The 22,436-nt window shown below is 33.3% G+C and overlaps 1 protein-coding gene across 14 annotated transcripts in view; it reads left to right on the forward strand.

Annotated features, from left to right (window-relative positions):
• Cdc42bpa (CDC42 binding protein kinase alpha) overlaps nt 1-22,436 on the forward strand; it is a 309,215-nt gene that overhangs the window by 139,684 nt on the left and 147,095 nt on the right. For all 14 annotated transcript variants that reach the window (XM_048809282.1, XM_048809272.1, XM_048809276.1 and 11 more), the window contains exons 7-11: nt 8,511-8,711; nt 10,441-10,689; nt 13,402-13,481; nt 15,937-16,103; nt 20,829-20,951. In XM_048809282.1, coding sequence (XP_048665239.1) covers nt 8,511-8,711; nt 10,441-10,689; nt 13,402-13,481; nt 15,937-16,103; nt 20,829-20,951 — 820 coding nt within the window. The remainder of the gene's footprint in view (nt 1-8,510; nt 8,712-10,440; nt 10,690-13,401; nt 13,482-15,936; nt 16,104-20,828; nt 20,952-22,436) is intronic.

A 22,436-nucleotide genomic window follows, 5' to 3' on the forward strand; every position in this document is an offset into this window, starting at 1 on the left:
GTGTTCGCTCCGATAAGATCAGGTTCTAAGAAGCACCCAGGCGCTGAACCCTAGCAATCTGTCTGCAAGCCGCAGGCGAATTGCAGCCTGAAATTACCTGATCTATGGCTGAATGAGCTGCGGTCAGTCGAAAACAGGGAAGGTGACGTCAGTTTACCAACATGGTGGCTGCTGGCCTCCTCTGTGGTCTGACCGGTGTGGAGAACCGAGATGGACCGCTTCCTTCCCCCGTCTTGAACCCAGAATTCAGCCCTGAGTACGGTGCTTGCGCGGCTGGCAGAAACTGCAGCGCTGTATCCCTGCGTCTCTATCCCAGCGCGTGCTGCAGACTCTAGCCGCGGGGCGATTTGCTGAATAAGCAGTGTTACCCTCCGTGCGACAAACCTCTCGCGTTTGAGTCCCCGTAGCCGATCCTCGTGCGATGGAAATCCTTCCTCCAGGTTCCGGAGCACCCCACTATTGCTGGAAATACCTAACAAGATATCCTTTAGCCGTCCTGACTTGTCATACTCCCACACAGTGAAGCAGCACACGGGGGCAATGTACTCCCCTCGCCGCCATCTTCCTTCTCCTGTGACTTTCAGTATTAAGCATGTTGTTGCTTTTTGGCTCTTAAATCTGAGTCATTTAATCATTTTACCTTCAGAAGTCAGTTTCTGATGTAGAAATGTCCATTGTAATTCATTTTCTTCCTCTAAAACTGTCTTGACTATTCTTGCCCCTTTGTTTTTCCATGTAATTGTTAAAGTGGTTTATATTCATACCCGTACCCAGGTATAGATATTCTTTAACAAATACAAGCTTGAAGACCTACACTGAATTTAGAGATTGATTTGGGGAATTTATAACATGGAATGTTCCCTTTCATAAATGTATTCATTATAATTATTTTAGAGTTCTTTGTATTTCTGTTAGTAAAATTTTATAAAATTTACTATTATTAATCTATTGCTTAATAATAGTAAATAATAACATGTTATATTTATTCCTAGATACCTTGTGAATTTTTTTTGGTTATGATAAATTGCAGTTTGGATTTGCAGTTTAATAGCATATAGCTCTTTTTAGGCCACAGTTGGTTTTCTGTGTTCATTCTGACTCTAGTTATCTTGCTAAATTTTTATCAGTTCAAAGTAATTTGTACATGCTTTTAAATTTTTTATACAGACTGTCATATAATCCACAAATAAATATCATCTCTGGATTTTTCCCCCTTTTATCATCCAATACAATGTTAAATACATGTGGTACCTGGGCTTAGTGGTGCATGCCTATCATCCCATTACCTGTGGGGGCTGAGGCAACAGGATGTAAGTTCAAAGCCAGCCTCATTAACTTAGTGAGACCCTCAAAATAACAAATAAAAAGGGCTGGGGATGTGGCTCAAGGGTTAGGTGCCTTTGGTTTCAATCCCTGGTTCCAAAATAAAAACAAAAAACAAAGAGGTGTGTAGTGATAATGAACATCTTGTCTTGTGACTTTATGGTGGTGTTTTTGTAGTTTCAAATATCCTTTATCAGATTAAGGAATTTATTTTTATTTCTGATTACCAAGAGTTTACCATTATGGTTGTAATCAAATAGTTTTTGTATTCATTGAGATAATGTTATGGTGTTTTTCCTTTATTATTTCAATTTGATGAATGACATAGATTTTTCAGTGTTAAGCCACCATTCTTTGGATGAACCTAACTTTATCACAATTTCATATTGATATATTTTAAAAGATTGCTAGATTGATTCTGCTAATACTAATATTTTATATAGGATTGTTACCTGACATTCAATAATGAGATTGATCGTATCTGATATTGGAGTAGCTTTATAAAATGAGTAGGTAAACCCTATTCTCTCCTCTTACTCATTTTAGCTCTAGGACAGTTAATATAATTCAGTGATTGTCTGTTTCTTTTGTAATCCATAAAATTCATTATAAATTACCTTAGCCTTGGTGAGGTTTTGGTTTTCTTTTGTTATTTTGTTTGTTTTACAGGCAGATTTCTTTTTTCTTTCTTTTTTTTTTTTTTTACTATTGATTAAAACTTTTTAATGGTTATAGGTCTGTTTGGTTTTCTGTTTCTTCCTGAGTCAGTTTTGGTAAGTTACATTTTTCTGAAAATTGTCCATTTTCTCTGAGTTTTCAGTATTATTGGAGTAAATTTGTTCAAATTACCCTCTACCTAGTTATAAAATCTCTTTTGTATGTGTAGTTTTGCCCCTTATTCATTCCTACTATTGTTTGTTTGTATTTCTCTTTTTTTTTGGTAAATATTTGTAAAGAACATTTACTGGGTTGGGGTTGTGGCTCAGCGGTAGAGCGCTCACCTAGCATGGGCAAGGCCCTGGGTTTGATCCTCAGCACCACATAAAAAAATAAATAAATAAACAAAATAAAGGTATTGTGTACAACTAAAAAATAAATATTTTTTAAAAAAGAACATTTACTATTGCTTAATTCTAAGTCTTTTCCAACTTCATTGAGAATTCTTATGTGGATCATAATTATTTATAGGTATACCTTTTCATATCTATAGTATTATATTAATTAATTATTTGGCTTATTTCTAGTTTTATTTTGTTGGAAAATGGGCTTGAAGATTCATTTTTTCGGCATTAGTTGAAATTTGTTTTATAATTTTATAGCAGGCCAATTTTTTATGTGTTCCATGTTTATTCAAAAAGAATACATTTTTAGTAACTTTTATTTCTTTTTCTATTTTGGAAGTTATACCTTTTATGTTCAATATTTTAATAGTTATCTTTAATTTTTAAAAATATTTAAACTTAAGTTAATCAATTTTGCAACATACTTCCAGTCAAATCAAGAAACTTGGGCTGGGCCTCAGTCACAGAGCACTTGCCTGGCATGTGTGAGGCACTGGGTTGGATCCTTAGCACCACATAAAATAAAATAAAGGCATGCTGTACATATACAACTACTCTTCTCGAACTATACCCAAAGGACCTAAAAACAGCATACTACAGGACACAGCCACATCAGTGTTTACAGCAGCACAATTCACAGTAGCTAAACTGTGGAGCCAACCTAGATGTCCTTCAATGGATGAATGGATTTAAAAAAATGTGGCATTTATACACAATGGAGTATTACTCAGCACTAAAAAATAATAAGATCATGGCATTTGCAGGGAAATGGATGGCATTAGAGCAGATTATGCTAAGTGAAGTTAGCCAATCCTGAAAAACCAAATGCCGAATGTCTTCTCTGATATAAGGGGGATGACTCAAAATGGGGTAGGGAGGAAGAGCATGGGAAGAAGATTACCTCTAGATAGGGAAGAGGGTTGAGAGAGAAAGGAAGGGAGAAGGGGAATTGCATGGATGGTGGAAGGAGACCCTCATCGTTGTACAAAATACATGTATGAAGATGTGAATTTGGTGTCAACATATCTTGTATATGGAGATATGATAAATTGTGGTATAAAGGTGAAAAAAAAGAATTGTAATGCAAAAAAGAACATGTATAACGGCATAAATTGGCGTGAACACACTTTATATACAGAGATATGAAAAATTGTGCCCTATATATGTAATAGAATTGTAATGCTTTGTACTGCTGTCGGGTAGTTAAAAAAATTTAAAAAAAAGAAAATTATATAAAAAAGAAAAATAAATAAATAAAAAATAAAACAAGAAAAAAACTAAAAAAAAAAAAAAAGAAACTTAGTTTACATCATACATAACAATTAACTCAAGCTGGGTGTGGTGGTGCACATCTATAATCCCAGCACCTAGGGAGGCCAAACAGAAGGATTGCAAATTCAACTTAGTGAGGCTATAAACAACCTAGTGAGACCCTGTCTCAAAAAATACAAAGGGCTAGGGATGTGGCTAAGCTCCCTTAGGTTCATTCACTGGTACTACAAACAAATAAACAAAAACCTCAAAATGAATTAAATGCTTAAATATAAAAACTAAGACTATAAAACTCTTAGAAGAAAGCGTAGGTGAAAGCTTTATGACATTGGATTTGATAGTTATTTCTCAGCATAATACAAAAATCATAGGCAACAAAAGAAAAATAAGTTGTACTATATCCTCAAAAAATTTTGTGCATCATTCTTCGGAGTTAAAAGGCAACATGTTGAATGGGTCAAAATATTTGCAAACCATATATAATAACATGTTTTTTTTTTTTTAAAGAGAGAGAGAGAATTTCAATATTTATTTTTCAGTTTTCGGCAGACACAACATCTTTGTTTGTATGTGGTGCTGAGGATCGAACCTGGGCCGCACGCATGCCAGGCGAGCGTGCTACCACTTGAGCCACATCCCCAGCCCCTAATAACATGTTAATTTAAAAAATGAATAAAAGAACTAATCAAACTCAACAAAAATAACCCCATTGAAAAAAACCACAAGGGACTTCAATAGACAATTTTCCAAAGAAGATACACAGATGGCCAATAAACACTCACTAAAACTAATCCTTATAGAAAGGCAAATCAAAGTCATATTGGGCACCTCATATCTAGGATGGCTGGTAATAAAGCAGAAAATAAGAAGTGTTGTCAAGGATGTGAATAAATAGGAACTTTGGGGCACTGTTGATAGAAATGTAGCATAGTATAGCTGCTATGGAAAAAAATATGGATAGTTCTTCAAGAAATTAAAAATAAAATTATCAAGTAATCCAGCAATTTCTATTATGCATAAATACCCCAAAGAAATAAAAACAGAGGCTTGAACAGATGTTTTTATGCCCATGTTCATAGCAGCATTATTTACAATAGCCAAAAATTCAAAGCTACTCAAATGTCTGTTAACAGAATGAGTATATAGACACAGTGACTTATCAGCCTTGAAAAGAAAGGGCATTCTTATACATGTGATAACATGGGTGAACCTTAAGGACATACAAGTAAAATAATCCAGTTATAAAAGAACAAATAATATCTAATCCCATTTATATGAGGTACCTAGAGGAGCCAAATTAAAAAATACTCAAAAGTTCAATGATGATTGCCAGGTACTATGGGGAGGGAAATGAGGGAATTATTACTTTAAGACAACTAAATAAACAGACCCTTTTAAAAACTTAGACCCTTTTAATCCTAATCATTTCCTCAGTAGAATGTTACTGTTTTCTAGTGTTTTAGGGTTTTTTTCTTTCTTTCTTTCTTTTTTTTTGAGGGGGGGGGGATGAGGGTAGGGAGGTAAAGTGGGTGGATTTTAAAATAATGTTATTGTATTAAGTTTAAATCAACAAATTATAGTTGTAAGTATTTATAAGACACCTTAGTTTTTGACCTTAATAGTAGTTGACATTTTCTTCCTTGTTATTCTTTCTCTTCCTCTTCCTCCTCCTCCTCCTCCTCCTCCTCCTCCTCCTCCATTATGTTATGTAATAAATAATCATGTAAGTACATGTTTAAATTTACTAATATCCTTATTTTTGATTGCTTCTAGTATCACATTCCTCAATCTGAGTTTGTGTTTTTTGAAGTATACCCTTTAGTACTTTTCTGAAAGGATCTATAAGTTACAGCTCACTCAATCTTTTTATGAAAATGTCTTTAACACATTACTGTATCTTAATTTAGATAGATGGATATTATGGTTTGGATCTAAAAATGATCCCAAAGAACTCATATGTCAGGCAGTATTGAGAATTTAAAAGACTGGATTATGAGAGTTGTAAACTCATCAGTAGATTACTCTATTTGTTGGATTAATAATTTGAATGGCCTCCTGGGTGATAGCTGCATTGGGAACATAGTCTTGGACTATATCTCTTACTTGCCCTTTCCCTTCTTTGTGCTTCTTGGCTGTCATGAGCTGACAACTGTCCTCTATCATATCCTGCTGCCACAGTGTTTTGCCTTGCCTCAGGTCTAGAGCAATGAAGTTAGCCAACCATGGACCAAACCTCTGAAACCATGAGCCTGAATAAACTTTTCTTACTTGTTGTTGTAAAGTATTTTGGTCACAGCAATACAAAGGTGACTAATACAAAGGTGACTAATACCTGAATAAACTTTTCTTACTTGTTGTTGTTAAGTATTTTGGTCACAGCAATACAAAGGTGACTGATACAGTAGGAAATATTGTATTGATAATTATTTTATCTCATTACTTGTAAGTTATGATTCCATTTGTTCTCACTGCTATTTGGTAGTATTAATATTTCATCTGTTAATCTAATTGTCATTCTTTGGTAGATAATCTTTTTATATTTTTGCAGTACTGGTGATTGAACCTTAGGACCTTCAGCATTCCAGGCAAGTGCTCTATCACTAGGCTGCACCCGCAACCTCTTAGATAATCTTTTTGTGGGCTGGGTATACAGCTCAGTTGATAGAGTGCTTGCCTCACCTGTTTCGATACACAGCAACACACACACACACACACACACACACCCCACAAAAAAATTTTTTTGGGGGGTGTTTTCAATGTTTTTAAAAATCTATTTGCCTTCGGTATTCCATAATGTAACTATAGTGGGTATAGAAGTGGAGCTGGTTTTATGTTTTCAGGACTAAATAGCCTCCTGATTCCAAGGATTCAAGCCTTATATTATTCTTGAAAAATATTAAAGCTGTAACTCTTTGAATATTGTTTTTCAGCATTTTTGTCCTTTCTTTTATTCTCTCATGTTATACGGTATTGAACCTACTCATTCCAGTGTTGGTACTCTTCTATATCTTTCATCTTTGTATCTTTTCATACTGGATGGTGATGAACTTCTTAAGCTCTTTTTCAGGTGTAACCTTCTTTTCAATGTATGTAATACATTTGTTCACTGTATTTTCAAAATTTCAATAAATTCATTTCTGAGACTTGTTTGTATATATCTGTTTTTTTTTAAATTTTGTTGTGTGTCTTTAGTAATTTTAAACATACTTATTTGAAGCAGAAGATCTCATATTTGTTAGGAATTAATTTTCCCCCTTTATAATTTTTTTCATTAATAAATACTTTGTTACAATACATTGTTTGTTGGAATTTTTGACTGCTAGTTATAATGGACAGTTTCCTCATTTGGTTTATATTATTGGATTGTGAGCTCATTCTTAGTGAGATTTGTGTGTGTGTGTGTGTGTGTGTGTGTGTGAGAATTGTATCTGGCCAAATTTAAGCATTTGTCCTCCAAAGTAATTTTGAATTTGCTTTGCTTCATAGAGGCAAACAAATTGACTATAGGGCCAAGATTTATGCCAGTTTTTGGCTTGAGAACATATGGACTTCAGAAGCAGTGTGAGTTAGAATCCCAAATATTAAGATCTTGTGATCTTAAATTAGGAATTTTTATTCTGCAGGAGAAATATATTTCACAAATCAGCCACAATAACAAGTCTTCTTGTCATTCTTGACTGTGTGGCGATTTTTATAATTTTCCATTTCACTAAATAATGTACCTCTTAAGGCAAAGGGCATATAATATAAGGTAGCCTCCCTTCAAAGTCCCTACTTTACATAATCTCATGGGTCTTTTCATTTTGTTCCTTATGTATTTTAAAATCTAAGTACCTAGAAAATGAAAACCAGGAACACTCAAACCCCATCCCAGCTCTAATGCTTATCACTTTCCTGGTCAACCATTTATTGCTTATTGACCCCTCAGAATTTCTTTTTTTAGGAGTTGTGTTTTTATATTTATAAGAATCGCTGTTGTATTTTTAAGAGGTCATAATGAAGAATTTTTAAGTTATGTCAACTCAGTGTTGTCAAATTAAAACCTATCCTAATTATTGAGATTAGTAATTCAGTGTGTAAAATCAAGAATAATAAGCCTTGTTTACCTTGAGAATGTTCAGTTTTTGCTATGCTTTTAAAAAATATAAAGTGCCATCTCAAGGTACCTTAGATTGTATGTACTGAGGATCTTTTTTAGTTAACCTAGTTTTCTAATTTAACACCTAATCTGCTATAGTGAATTATATCCACAATTTTGGTGGGGCAGTATGTGTGTGTGTGTGTGTGTGTGTGGAAACTGTGGTTTTGAAGTATATACTTTTTCTCCTTTATAATTTTTTCATTAGTAAATACTTTGTTACATTGTCATTGGCATTTATTTTTCATAGGTTACCATAAGTTTAAACATAATCTTCAATATTGGCCTAAATTTTGTTCATTGTCCCCTCCCCCCTCTAATTGTAACATTTTCACGGTTCCATTTATACATATACAAACACACTAATTATACAGATGTTAATAAGTCAATATTTTAAACCTAATATTCATTTTATTATTAACAACTGTGATGATTCCAGTCATATTGTTACCCTAAATCTAGTCAACTAAGTAACATCTACAATAGAGATTCTATAGTATTATGTAATCTGAAAAACCACTAACATGGAGATTATACAAAATCTTACCTATATGTAAGTTTCCTATATAATGGGAGACTAAATTCAGATAATGACAAAGATGTAGTAGTTGTGAGGTAACATTGTCTGTGGTGAATCTCAAGTGTAATTTTATAATATATAATTATTTTGTTCCTAATATCTTACAGTAGATTAATAAAAATGTAAATTTCTTCAGGTCCAGTCCTCAGTGGCAGTTGGGACCCCAGATTACATTTCTCCTGAAATCCTTCAAGCAATGGAAGATGGAAAAGGCAGATATGGACCTGAGTGTGACTGGTGGTCTTTGGGGGTCTGTATGTATGAAATGCTGTATGGAGAAACACCATTCTATGCAGAATCTCTGGTGGAGACATATGGGAAAATTATGAATCACAAAGTTAGTATATATTTTACTTTTTTAAACCAGATTATTATGATAAATAATATAGTTTAATTAAATGGAAATAGAAAATATTTTTCTAAAAACAATGAACTACATTTGTTAGTAGGTACATGACAATCCATAAATTATACATAAAGACATTAGTTATAGCTTTCTACTATATTTTATTTGGAGACGCTAATGAGTAGGAAATTGAATGGTCTTTTCAACTGAATAACAAAGGTCATAATGGACAATTTTAGTCATTGCTCATGACACTGTGCATGGATTTATGATTAGAATGTATGTAAAAAAAATCTCAACCATAGTATTGACAAATGAAATGCAAGTATAAATAAAAATTAGATGCCTTTTTTTCTTGTCAAATTTTCAAATTAAAAAAAAAGTGTACTCTACTAAATAATTTATTGTGATGAGCATTATGAGGTATTTTTGATAGGAATATAAATTGATGTAATCTTTCTGTCTGGAAGCTTACAGGCATGCACCTAAATACCTTAACAAATGGTTAGAACTTTTCATTGAGCAACTTTAGTTTTAGGAATCCACCCAATTGAAATATTTAGAAGGACAAAGATGTGTATACAAGATAATCTATTTTGATATTATTCAGGATCTTGAAACATTAGAAACAATACAAATGTATGACAGGAAGAAATTTACAAAAACTTTAATCTACTTAGTACAAAGTGAAATAAGAAAGATTGTACATAAGAAGAGGAAAGGTTTAGTTTGAAGAGTTTCAGAAGATTGTGAGCACTTGCAAAAATCCTACATATGAATAGGAATATCCCCCAAAAGGAATGAGAATCTGTTCTTTTGTTTTGGTGATGCAATTATGATTACTTGCTTTACAAGTGTATAAATCAGTTTTATAGAAGTTTTTGTTCTTCCACCTACCTGCAAAGATAGTGCTGTAAATAGCTACAAAGAAAGATTAGTTAGTTGTAAGAAAAATCAGGGACAGCATTTAAGAAATCACTGTAGGGCTGGGGTTGTGGCTCAGAGGTAAAGCGCTCGCCTAGCATGCATGAGGCACTGGGTTCAATCCAGCACCACATAAAGTAAAATAAAGACATTGTGTCCACCTATAACTAAAAAATAAATATTAAAAAAAGAAATTATTGTAGTGTAACATGGTATTTAATAGCACAGTTCTGGAGTGAGATAACTCCAGTTCAAAATCCATTTCTGTTATTCTACTAGTTGAGAAAATTACTTGGTTTCCTCTTCCATAGTAGTAGTACATACCTAAGATGATAGTGTTAAAGACTAAATGAGTTAAAGGGGTAAATCACTTTTAATAGCATCAGATACATATTACATTCTTTAAAAATGTTTAATATTAATAAGTTAGTAATTAGTTTGTATTGTATAGGAAAATTATCAACCATCTACATCTTATTGAGATATTGAGTTGAATTCTCCCACTCTTAATCAGTCCTTTTCATTCTAATAACAGTGTAAGGTTTTATAGTATTTACTCTTTCTGTAGCACAAATGTGACTAAGTCACATATAAAATTAAAAGTTCTTTTAGGGAAATGATCTTTTCTTTATTCATCCCTATATCTCCTTTAGTATTAGTACTATTTCCCAGCATACACTTACCAGGCGTTTTAAAAATGAAACGTATTTTTAAGAAAAATATACAAATCAATTACACTACTTAATAAGCTTAATATTGATCTATACTCATTTTGTTTCTGTCATTCTTTGTATAGGAGAGATTTCAGTTTCCAGCCCAAGTGACTGATGTATCTGAAAATGCTAAGGATCTTATTCGAAGACTTATTTGTAGCAGAGAGCATCGACTTGGTCAAAATGGAATAGAAGACTTTAAGAAACATCCATTTTTTAGTGGAATTGATTGGGATAATATTAGAAACTGTGAAGCACCTTATATTCCAGAAGTTAGTAGCCCAACAGATACATCAAATTTTGATGTAGATGATGACTGTTTAAAAAATTCTGTAAGTATGACATTATGAAGAAGTTCTGTTCCTGTTTCTTTTAAATATGCTTATAAAGTAATTTTTTGGTTTACCAATGTTGTACTAGGACCACCTTATCAATTATTAATCAAACAATAGTCAAGACTTCCAGTATGTAATAGGGAAATGAAGAGTTAACTGGGGCCAATGTAGTTATTCACAAATGAGTAAAATTCAAAGACTTAACTTCTTTGATAAGTTATTCAGTAGATTTCCTAAGAAGAAGACAAATTGCATGCTTTCTTGATTGTAAAGTGGAGGAGTTGGGAAATCTCTCCCTAAAAACCAGTCCTGAAACTAGTCAAAACTGTCAAAAACCATTTAATGGCTTAATATGTTAACCAAAGGGAAATAAATTGAGAATTTATTCATGAAACACTCCTTAGCTTTGGTTAAAATTACACATAGCACATCCTCCATCCTCATTATCTGCTTGGTTGTGACACTTGTACTAGTAGAATGGTTCTGGATGTAAAAGATAGCATTTGCTGCCAGAAGGGGAAGACTCAATTTGGAGAGCTAAATAACCACACCAATCATGTTGCTGCAAAAAATAGCAAACTTGGTAGGAAATGAATGGGGGAAGTCCAGAGCCTTACTAGCCTGAGGCTATGACTCTGCTTGAGGAAAATGGCAGGCAAATGAACTAGAAAAATATTCTACCATTCTTACAAGGATAGCATGGTGTGTTGATCTCTGTTGTGAATCATCAGGTTATATTAAAATTTAGGAAAATAAGCATGTAAAATTTGTAGATTTTTTTGCCTTTTTACTTCTCTTTTTGAGTTTTGTTTTACTGAATTTTACTTCTTGTGGTTTTTATTCTGTACTAAATTTTTTAATATTTATTTTATATGATTTTTTACTGTTCTTAATATACTCAAGGCAGGTAAGAACTTCTCTTACACTTTCAAAACTTCACAAGAAAAAACTAGATAGACTTTCCTTGCATCCTTTACAAAATTTTTGTTCTACTGGGAATTGAACCCAGGTTTTTGTATATGTTAGACAAATACTGTACCACTGAGTGTAGAACTATATTCCCAGCTCTTGATCTTTTCTTTGATTTGCAGGGAGGAAGGTATAGAAGGGATTGAATTCAGGGGCACTCAACCACTGAGCCATATACCCCTAGCCCTATTTTGTATTTTATTTAGAGGTAGGGTCTCACTGAATTGCTTAGCTCCTCCTTGTTGCTGAGGCTGGCTTTGAACTTGTGATCCTCCTCTCTCAGCCTCCCAAACCGCTGGGATGACAGGAGTGTGCCATCATGCCTGATTTTTGATAAATAGTCTTGCAGAGTTGCTCAGTGTGGCCTTGAACTTGTGATCCTCTTGCCTCAGCCTCCTGAGTAATTACAGTAATTACAGGCATGTGCCACCTTGCCCAGCTCCTCACCAATATTTTATTATTAGAATTATATATTATATTCACTGTTAACAGAAATTATGAGTCATTCCAAATTAAATTTATGGTACAGTTAATTCTAATTATTCATGGTATTATATTTTATAAAGTTATTGTGAACACTATATTAGCTAACATTGATTCATCACTCTTAGAAAGACATGTTTAGGTTTTTGTGGTCATAACATTTTCATGAACTTACCAATACCTAATTGTGTTTTATGTGTGATGCTATTTAAAGACTCCTCATATATTGTTAATTCATTGGCATTGAACTTATGTTTAGCAACACTGTAATTCATGGCCTGAATGAAGCTTATTTAAGATGTTATTACGTCTGTTAAGGTACATTATAGCTTTCTCACTAGATAGAGCTGAGTGCAGTGGCACTTGACTGTAACCCCAGCAATTTGGGAGGCTGAAGTGGGAGGACTGCAAATTTGAGGCCAGTCTGAGTAAATTAGTGAGACCCTCATCAATTTAGCCTTGACTTGTCTCAAAAAATAAGTAAGCCAGGCGCCATGTCACACACCTATAATCCCAGTGCTTGGGAGGCTGAAGCAGGAGTATCATGAGTTCAAATCACTGAGACCCTGTCTCTAAATAAAATATAAAATAGGGCTCAGTGGTTGAGTGCCCCAGTTAAATCCCCAGTACGCACCCCCCTACACACCAAACAAACAAACAAAACAAAAGGGCTGGGGATGTAGTTCAGTGGTAAAGTGTCCCTGGTTGAACCCCAGTACCAAAAAAAAGAAATACTAGACAGAACATCAGTGCTGTACTTGGGAGTCATTTAAACAGTGGAATCTCTCACAAAAGGTACAAAAATGTAAGAAACATAAATGTTTATATATGTAGTGGATGTTTGTTTACAGTGTGAAAGCTTGAATGACTTTAGGTGTTCAAGCCATGGCTAGGAATCTGAGCATAGAGCAGCTTAAATTTTGCTCTGCTCTGTACATCTTGAATGGTTGCAAAAACACTGAGTGTTGCTTTTGAGTTTACAAATTAATTGTATCATCTAGAAAAATTGCAAAGGCAGAATATATCAGTAAATGACTGTACTGTTACTATCAGATTTTCAGTCTTCATTTTCATTTATTATAATTTTATAGTACCAGTGTTCATGATGTAAATTTTTTATCACTTAATATCTGTGCCAAAATTACCAGTGTTCCTAAATGGAATAGTCACATATTTCCATTGACAGTTAATATTTATAGCCCAACATACAGGTCATGACTATCTATTTTTTACCAGATTTTTTTCCCCTTCCTTTAGGAAACAATGCCTCCACCAACACATACTGCATTTTCTGGTCATCATCTGCCATTTGTTGGTTTTACTTATACTAGTAGTTGGTAAGTTTCAAAAGTTAATATAATTTCGACAATTTACATGGATTTTTAAAAAATATATAATATATGAGAGAGCCTTGGTAATTTTTTTAAAAATATAATTAATCTACAGTTGGGAAAAAGCTAGATATAGAAAATGAATAGTATACACAAGAAGATTAACTCATTTTAGAGAGGAAACAGTAGGACCACTGGAGAGCTCATAATCTGTTATCAGGAATTGAAAGAGTCCTACCATGGGGTATTGAATAATATTCTTTAGATGTCAAGCACCAGAATTTTCAGCTTATTGATGTTACCATCCTTTAACCAATTCCTCACTGCCTTTATACCTTCTTGTTCCTCCTCACCCAATTTAGATTCCACTGAGAATGAGTATAATCACTCCTTACATGCCACTTCAGTTCCCTTGGCCATCTCTCATTCTTTTATGCTTGCTTTGCTAAGTCAACATCAATTATTTAAAGTAAATTCTGTCTCTGCCTATGTAGTTCAGAGTGATGAGAGAAATTCAAGTTCACCAAATTCAAATGCCCTATGTTGTTGTTTGGCATATATTCAAGTTCACCAAATTCAAATGCCCTATGTTGTTGTTTGGCATATATACTATTTTACCCTAGTGTGCTCACTCTTCCACTCACCTGGATAAAAATTTCATATTTCACATTTGCCTCCAAAACCTCAGTCATCCTCACTCTCAGCTGATTATCTTGCTTTTTGTTTCACTGAGAGGATTGAAACCAACAGGAGACAACTTCTGCAAACTTTTACTAGATTTTCTACCTGCATACCTTTGGATTCATATGTGCTTTTCTTTTCATAGATAGGCCATGTAAGCTTGCAAGTAAGGTCAACTCGTTCTATCTCTACTGTCTAGCACAGTGCACTGCTCAGTTTTATACCATAATTTTTCCCCATGTGTCATCTCTATCAGCAGATAATTTCCCTTGGTTTATAAAAACACTGTTCGTCTTCCTTCTTAAAGCAAAATAAAAAATATCTCTGGATCCCATTTGTTACCAACCTTTTCTCTGTTCTACATATAGCAAAATTACTTCTGACTGTTGACTATTTGTGTTTTTCATTCTGTTCTTTCTTGAATCCAAGATGGAGATTTATTCCCTGTCACTTCATGCATACTGCTTTTTTATCATGTTTTCATTGCCTTCTGTGTTGCTAAATCTAGTGATCACTTCTCATTCCTAGTGTTACTGATTTTGCCTTGTCTCGTCTTCTTTCTATGGCTACAGATCACTAACCTTCTTCTCTTCACGTCTAGAGCACTTTGCTGATTTTCTTTTTTACTTTTCTGGGTACTCCTCGGTCTCCATACCTGATTCCTCCTAATCATCCGGATTTCTGAATATCAGAGTGTTCTAGGGCTCAGTCTTTGGATTTCTTTTTCCCAACTTCTTCTTTATTGTTTTCCCAGATATTTGGGCTATGCATCTGTAGCTGAGACCTCTTTTCTCTCTTCTACTTCAAATTTATCTTAATCCTACATAATATGTTCATAATCTCCTTTGTTATATTTTTCTGAACCTGTCCCAGTATCCTGTTGTAAGTTAAGTCAGAACATGTCACTCCCCTGTTCAGGATCAGTCCCCTTCACTGCTCAACTTCAGTGACTTTGTATCTTTACTCCAAACCAAAGTTCTTACTAGGCCCTATATAACTGGCTCTCTTTTATTTTTCCTGATTTTATTTCCTTCTGTTCTTCTCCTTATTCTACTCCATTCTATCCACACAGAACTCTTTTCTGACCCAGGACCCTTGCATTCTTATTCCAGTTGCCTGAATGCTCTTCCTTCTAATATACCTTTTGCTGGCCTCCTACACTTACTTAGCTTTTCTCATAGTTGTTGTCACAAGAGTAGCTTTTCTGATCCCTTCATCTAAACCTTTATCTCTTCTGCCTCAAGACTTCATTTCTCATTTCCCTGCTTCATGTTTTCTTTTTAGCATTAAACACTTTAATGTATGGAATATTTTATTTATTTATCTTCTTTCTGTTCCTGTAACAAAATTTTAGCTCTACATTGACAAGGATTTCTATTTATTTTCTTTATTGCTGAATGTCTATCACCTCTATTATTTTTAATTAACTTCTATTGAATTAAGGAAAGCACCTTTTTAATTTTAGATTTCAAATTCTGGTAAAGAGCACTATGGTTGTTAGTTTTGACTGCTATTATACTTAACTGTGGTCAAACCACTAATCCTTCACCAAATTTAATTTTATAAAAATTAGTGCTTTTTAAAATTTAGAACCATTTGGTGGATTTAAGTTTTCATTCAAAAAATACTTTTAACAGTGTCTTATGGTAATTTTATAAAAAGTATTTTTTACTGTCATTCTACTATAGATATTCAAATCCATGTGTTAAATTTCAAAAGGTAATTTTTTTTCAGACTTTTTATTGCAGTGTGAACCCACATATATATTTTTTCCCTTCAGTGTTCTTTCTGATCGGAGCTGTTTAAGAGTCACAGCTGGTCCCACCTCACTGGATCTCGATGTTAATGTCCAGAGGACTCTTGATAACAACTTAGCAACAGAAGCTTATGAGAGAAGAATTAAGCGTCTTGAACAGGAAAAACTTGAACTTAGTAGAAAGCTTCAAGGTATATATATTTAAGGATAATGTTTTCCCTGTTAAAATTGGACCCACAGTGTCAGGAGCTATTACAAGTGGTTGTTTTATCTTCAAAAGAAAATCTTTTAAGTGATAAAAATTCAAATTGTAGAAATTTATAAAGAACACAGTATAATATCATTTATGTAAAATCATACCGTTAACGGTAAACAACAACAAAATAGTATGTCTTCCATGGGTGTGGTATATAAGTGTGTAAAATATGTGAGAATAAATACCTCTGTGAAGAGAGGAATGAGGACTCTTCTTGCTTTTATAATACTTTAATGACTTTTCATATCATTTTTTCCTCAATCCTTAAAGAATTCTAGCTCTTGTCCTACTGTCACTGTTTATATCATTATTCCTATTTCAATGATGGGTGATTTAAAAATATATATAGGTAAAACTTCTAAGATTCTTAGTTTCCTAATTCTTCGCTTGTAAGAATCTTGAATCTTCACCCTACTTTATTTGCTTTGTCTGATACTGGCAAGATATTTTCCACAATTACAGTAATTTTATTAATCTCAGTTTTAAGCAACTCCTCCATTATCTCCTCCTTGTAATTTTCTAATGAATTCTCTGTGGTGCCTTACCTCCAACATTTATTCAGTTCCACTGTTATCAGCAATTCTGTGTCATCCTACAATCATCATTTCACTATTTATCTTATACCTTCTTTTTTCATTATATGATCTGTGATAATCATACTCTTATATCTGCCTTCAAATCTGTTGTTCTCCTTTCTGTTTGTCAAACTGCTTTTTAAATGCAGCTTTGCAACTACATGTGTGGAGCTCAAGGTATCTTTCTTAAAATACAACATACTGACTGGTATCACTTCATATTCATGAACACTAGTCTCAAGTCAGCTCTTAATCCTGCCCAATAATCCTTTTGTGCCTTAGCCTGTTTCCCTGCCCTGTCTTGCAAAATCTGGTGACTGTTTTTCAGTTCTTATCTTTTTACCTGTCAGCAGCATTTGACCCAATTAAGCATTTTTTCCTTAGAAAACACTTTCCTTTTTTGACTTCTGGGGCACTTTATCCAGTTGGTTTTGTTTTTCCTTAGAAGGTGTCCTCATTCTCCTTTGCTGATTGCTCCTTCAGTTTGACCTTTGAATGTTAGCGTATGCTAGACTATAACATGTTTTCGGTTTTCAGAAGAGAAAACTTTACTCCCTGTCTCTCAATTCCTACATCTGATTTATCAGCATATCAGGTCAGCTTTGCTGTTGTAATAGATTCAGAATCTTTTTTACTTTGTTTTTGCCATACTGGGTATCAAACCCAAAAATCTGATTATCATTCACTGTGGGGTAGGGTTCTTAACCATGCTTTAAACCATGTCATATCTATCTATCTCTCTCTTATCTATCTATCTATCTATCTCTCCCCCCCCTCTGTCTTTCAACATCTTACTGCTCTCCCTTTTTTAAACACCCCTATATGCTTTTCCACAGTTATTTTCAACATAACAGCTAAGTAATTGTATCAAAATGCAATTTAGATCATTTTATTTCCCTGAATTTTCCCCAGTCCTAATGGCTTTCCTTCTTATTCACAATAATAACCAAATTCATTTTAATGGCCTAAGACCATGTATGATCTGGCTTCTTATTTCCTTTCTGAAATCATTTCCTAGTACTCTTTGCCTTGTAAGTTCAAGCCATTCTGGCTCCTTGCTGTTTTTGTCCCCCCCACCATAAGCCAGGTAGATCCCTGACATTAGGACTTTTGCATTAGCTATTGCCCTAATGGCCTTGCTTTGATATAATGGCTTGCCTCTCTACTCAAAGCTCCTCTCTACTTGATTGAGGTTGCCCATGATGTCTTTCCTGACCATTCTATTTATAATTCACTCTCAAAGTGCATTTTCTATCTTTTCAGATTTATTTTCTCTAAAATGAAGGATGTAACATACAATTTAGTTTATATACTTTGTGAATAAAGAAATGTATGTATGAACAAATAATCAAGAACTTATAACTCCTAAGAGAGAACCAAAGTTGTTTACAATTATAAAATTTTACTATCATTGTTTTAGAGGTCCATTAGAGAAAAGATTACAGACACCAGTAGCACCAACTGTTTTCCGTTTTTCAATATATACTAAAATCTCTACATGTGAATTACTTCCCCTTTGTGACTCAAGATTTTTTTGTTTATTGATTATTTAATATGGTGATATACATATAATAATATACACATTTTGCTTTTATGTGTATGAACAATGAATGTTTATGTACATGTGGACTCCTATAACCTTCACCCACGTTGGTATGTAGAATGTTTCCAGCATAGCAAAAAGTCCCCTTTCAGTCCCTGTCTCAGTTTGTGTCCTACTTCCCTGAAGTAATCACTGTTCTAATTTCTTTCACCATTCATTAATTTTTACTTGTTATTGAACTTTATATAAGTGAAATCATGTAGTATGTGGTTCTCTTTTGTATCTGTCTTCTTCCATTTAATGTGTTGTTTTTGAGAATCATTCATGTTTTCTACATTTCAAAAGTTTATTCTTTATTTTACTATTGTTTAGCATTCTGTATATGTAAATAGTAAAAATTTATGTATCCAATCTATTGGTAGTAGACATTTGGGTAATTTTCAAAAATTGACTATTATGAGTAAAGTTCTTGTGCATATTTTTATATATTTCTTTTGGTGGTCGTATATACATATTTCTCTTGGATATACACCTGTAGAACTTCTTGGTTTTGGGGAAGAGAGTTTTCAGCTATGGAAGATATTGTCAAAAAGTTTTCCAAAGTGGTTATATCAGTGCATGGTTTCACGAACATACGAATTTCACTTCCTTCAATCCCTACCTTCAGAACTGGTTTCTGTCAGCTTTTTCCACTCATATCTGTTCTGTATGATGGTGTCTTATAATTTTAATTTTAATTTTCCTAATGAATGATGACATTGAGTATCTTCATATATTTACTGTTCATACATCACTAATAAGAATATCAAGGAAAAATGTTAAGCTTAGTGATCAATGTTTCTATCCAGCATAATTTTTCTTCAGCCTGAAAAACTTCCTATTGTATTTTTTTAATAATGTAAGTGTGTTGTGACAAATTCTTTTTTTTTAAAGATTTTATTTGTTTAAAAGTGTTCTTAGTTTTGTCTTCATTTTTGAAATATATTTTTGCTGTTTTAGATTTCTAGCTTGGCGGTTTTTTCTTTTAGAACTCTGTAGTTATTGTTCCATTGTTTTCTAACTTCATTGTATTTCTTTAGAAGTTAGCTGTTAAGCTTCATCTCTTGAAGATAATTTATCATTTTGCTCCTTTGGCAGCTTGTTCTTAGTGTTAGTTTTAAACAGTTTGACTATAATGTGTCTAAGCATACCATTCTTTATATTAATATAAAATCCTGTTTGGAATTCACTGAGCTTCTGCAATCCTGATTGATGTCTTATATCAGTTTTAGAAAATTCTAAACCATAATCTCTAGATAATTTCTTTTGCCCTATTCAGTCTTTCTTTCTGAGACTCCAAGAAGATAGGGCAGATATGTGAATAGCTGTAATAAATAGAAAATGGCTAGATCTATTTTCTAGATCCATTTAGCGGATCCAGGAGATTTAAGGAGGGACAGGAGCAAGGATGCCTACTCTATCCATATGCTGAAGCAGGCGGTGTATAGAAGGAAAATTAACTTGCCTTAATGTCCATTGGGTATTTTGCAAGCTCATTTTCTACTCCTAATTTAGATGCCTTAAAAATATTAAAAATAGTGGGTATTATTTTTAAATAAACACAGAAAGAATCAATTTGTAGTATATTTTGAACCCAAATAAAAAGAAATATGTAAGAAATAATTATTGGATATAAATTTTGAGAGTTGCACAATATATCTTATACTTTAATTCAAGTTAACAAATACTTTGATAACCATATATCATTGACCAACAAAATCATTATATCATTAACTGTATAATTTAACTGTATGTATTAAATATGTATTAAATACAAAACAGATGGCAATGATTTACACTAACCCACAGAGAGTTTGATAAGGGTGAGACTTACCTTTTGGGAACCTTTCCCTATGTAGCAGAAACCTATTTTAGAACAAAGGGTGGTTTCATTTCTGACATATTCCCAGACATCATTTTGATGATATCTGGGAATAAGCCTCAATAGAGTTAATGTTTCTTCAGTTCCTTGCATTTTCTGATTAGAACTGTAGGATAAATTAATAAATCTATTTCAACTAAATTGGGGAACCAAAGTCATCTATAGATGGGCCTCAACTTTCATACATGAAATTTGGAAGGCTAGCACTTCCATAGATGATATAATAGCATGTTTGAATCTTCTTTTGTACACCAGATTCAGTTGTTCATGTATCATCTGACAGATGATCCTTTTGAATTATCACATGCTAATGCTCTTTTAGTACAGAGTGAATAAATAGTTGATTCACTGGCAGAGTACACCAAGAGTACACGAGTACTTAAAATGGAAAATCTCATGTATTAGAAGGTAGATTCATATATAAATGTATATTATACATATGTAAATAATTTAAAGATATGCAATGGAATTTTTATGACTTAATTTTTATGACATAATGCTCTTTTTTGAATGGATAGATGTTCTGGTCTATAAAATTATGTAAAGATTTTTCTACAAAACTATTAATATTCGTTTTTAAAATTTAAAGTACTTTGATAATTTTCTTTTCTTTTTTTTAAGAGTCAACACAGACCGTCCAAGCTCTACAGTATTCAACTGTTGATGGTCCACTAACAGCAAGCAAGGATTTAGAAATAAAAACCTTAAAAGAAGAAATTGAAAAACTAAGGAAACAAGTAGAAGGTAAATTTCTGTGGTTCATCATTGATTCACTTTAGTAGATTTAAAAAACTGGTTTATTTATACACAGAACATCCATTGAGTCCCTGTATTGTGTTGTAAGTTATATATCAGTGAGGAAAAAGCAAATAAAAATGGTTTTTGTTTTCAAGGAATTCATATTTTGGTGTGGGAATCAGAAATACAAGTAGTCATTATAACACAGGTAAAGAGGCTATGGGAAAAAGTTAATAGATGTACATGAAGTGTACATAGGAGGAGCACTTGTGTTTAAAGAGAACAAAGATGATGATTTTTTGAAAGACCTACTTTTATTTTTGGAAATCAAGTTGGAGTTTGGCAAATCATATGTATGAACAGGGAAAAGGGAATTAGACTGAAGAAGTGGAGGTACTCTGTATAGAATGGAACTGCATATACATAGGCATGAAGATTTGTGAAAATTTATTTTCTTTGTAATATTTTATTTTTCAGTTTATTACTAAGATTAATTAAAATTAATTTGACATGTCTGTTTTATTCATTCATGGATTTTTCAACAAATATTTATTGAATACCAGGTGTTGTTTCTTATTTTTGAGTTTAAAAGACAGAAATCCTTGCCTTGCCTGGATGGAGGTCAAACAGTGGGGAAAAAAAACTCAATAAATATGGAAGTGTATGAATGATAACAGTATGTTAGAAAGTGACAAGTGCTTTAAAATAGAGTAGAATAAGGAGATGAGTCAGATGTGCAGGTGAAGAATTTTATCATTTTAAGAAGGTAGGTCCTAGTATAGGCCTAATTGAGAGGATGACATGTTTGCACAAACTTAAAAGTATGTAAAGGGCTTCGCCATATGTAATTTTGGAAATACATGTTCCAGGCAGAAGGACCAGCCAGTACAAAGCCCTAAAATCAGAATGTGCTTAATGTTGTAAACAGAGGACGGAATGGATAGGGAAGACTAAGTAATCAGAGAGAACGGAAAAAAATGAGATTAGAGAAGTAAACCCAGAGTCTTAGTCATTACTATGAGGTCTTTGGTTTTCATTCGGAGTGAAATAACCTTTTGCAGGGTTTATAGAGACATCACATGATGTGTGAATAAGTGGAGGGCAGAAGAAAGAGGGCACTATCTTAGAATGGGGTTGGGCCTCTCCAGAAATGCAGGTTAAGGCAAAAATAAATGAAAAAAAAGAAGAACTGACACAGGGTCTTCTATTTTAAAAAAAGATTTAAGGTGCCACATTAATATTTTGTTTTTATTAAATAAATATTGATATCTTAAATTTGAACATAATGTATAAATGCTATTTTTTTTTTATAAAAGTAGTTTACTTCCTAAGAAATCCAGTAAGATTGGCAGCCATTAGGAAGTCACACAACAACAAGTGCTGGCGAGGATGTGGGGAAAAGGGTACACTTGTACATTGCTGGTGGGACTGCAAATTGGTGCAGCCAATTTGGAAAGCAGTATGGAGATTTCTTGGAAAGCTGGGAATGGA

Source organism: Marmota marmota, unplaced genomic scaffold (genome assembly GCF_001458135.2).
Source record: "Marmota marmota marmota unplaced genomic scaffold, marMar, whole genome shotgun sequence".
Lineage (NCBI taxonomy): Eukaryota > Metazoa > Chordata > Mammalia > Rodentia > Sciuridae > Marmota > Marmota marmota.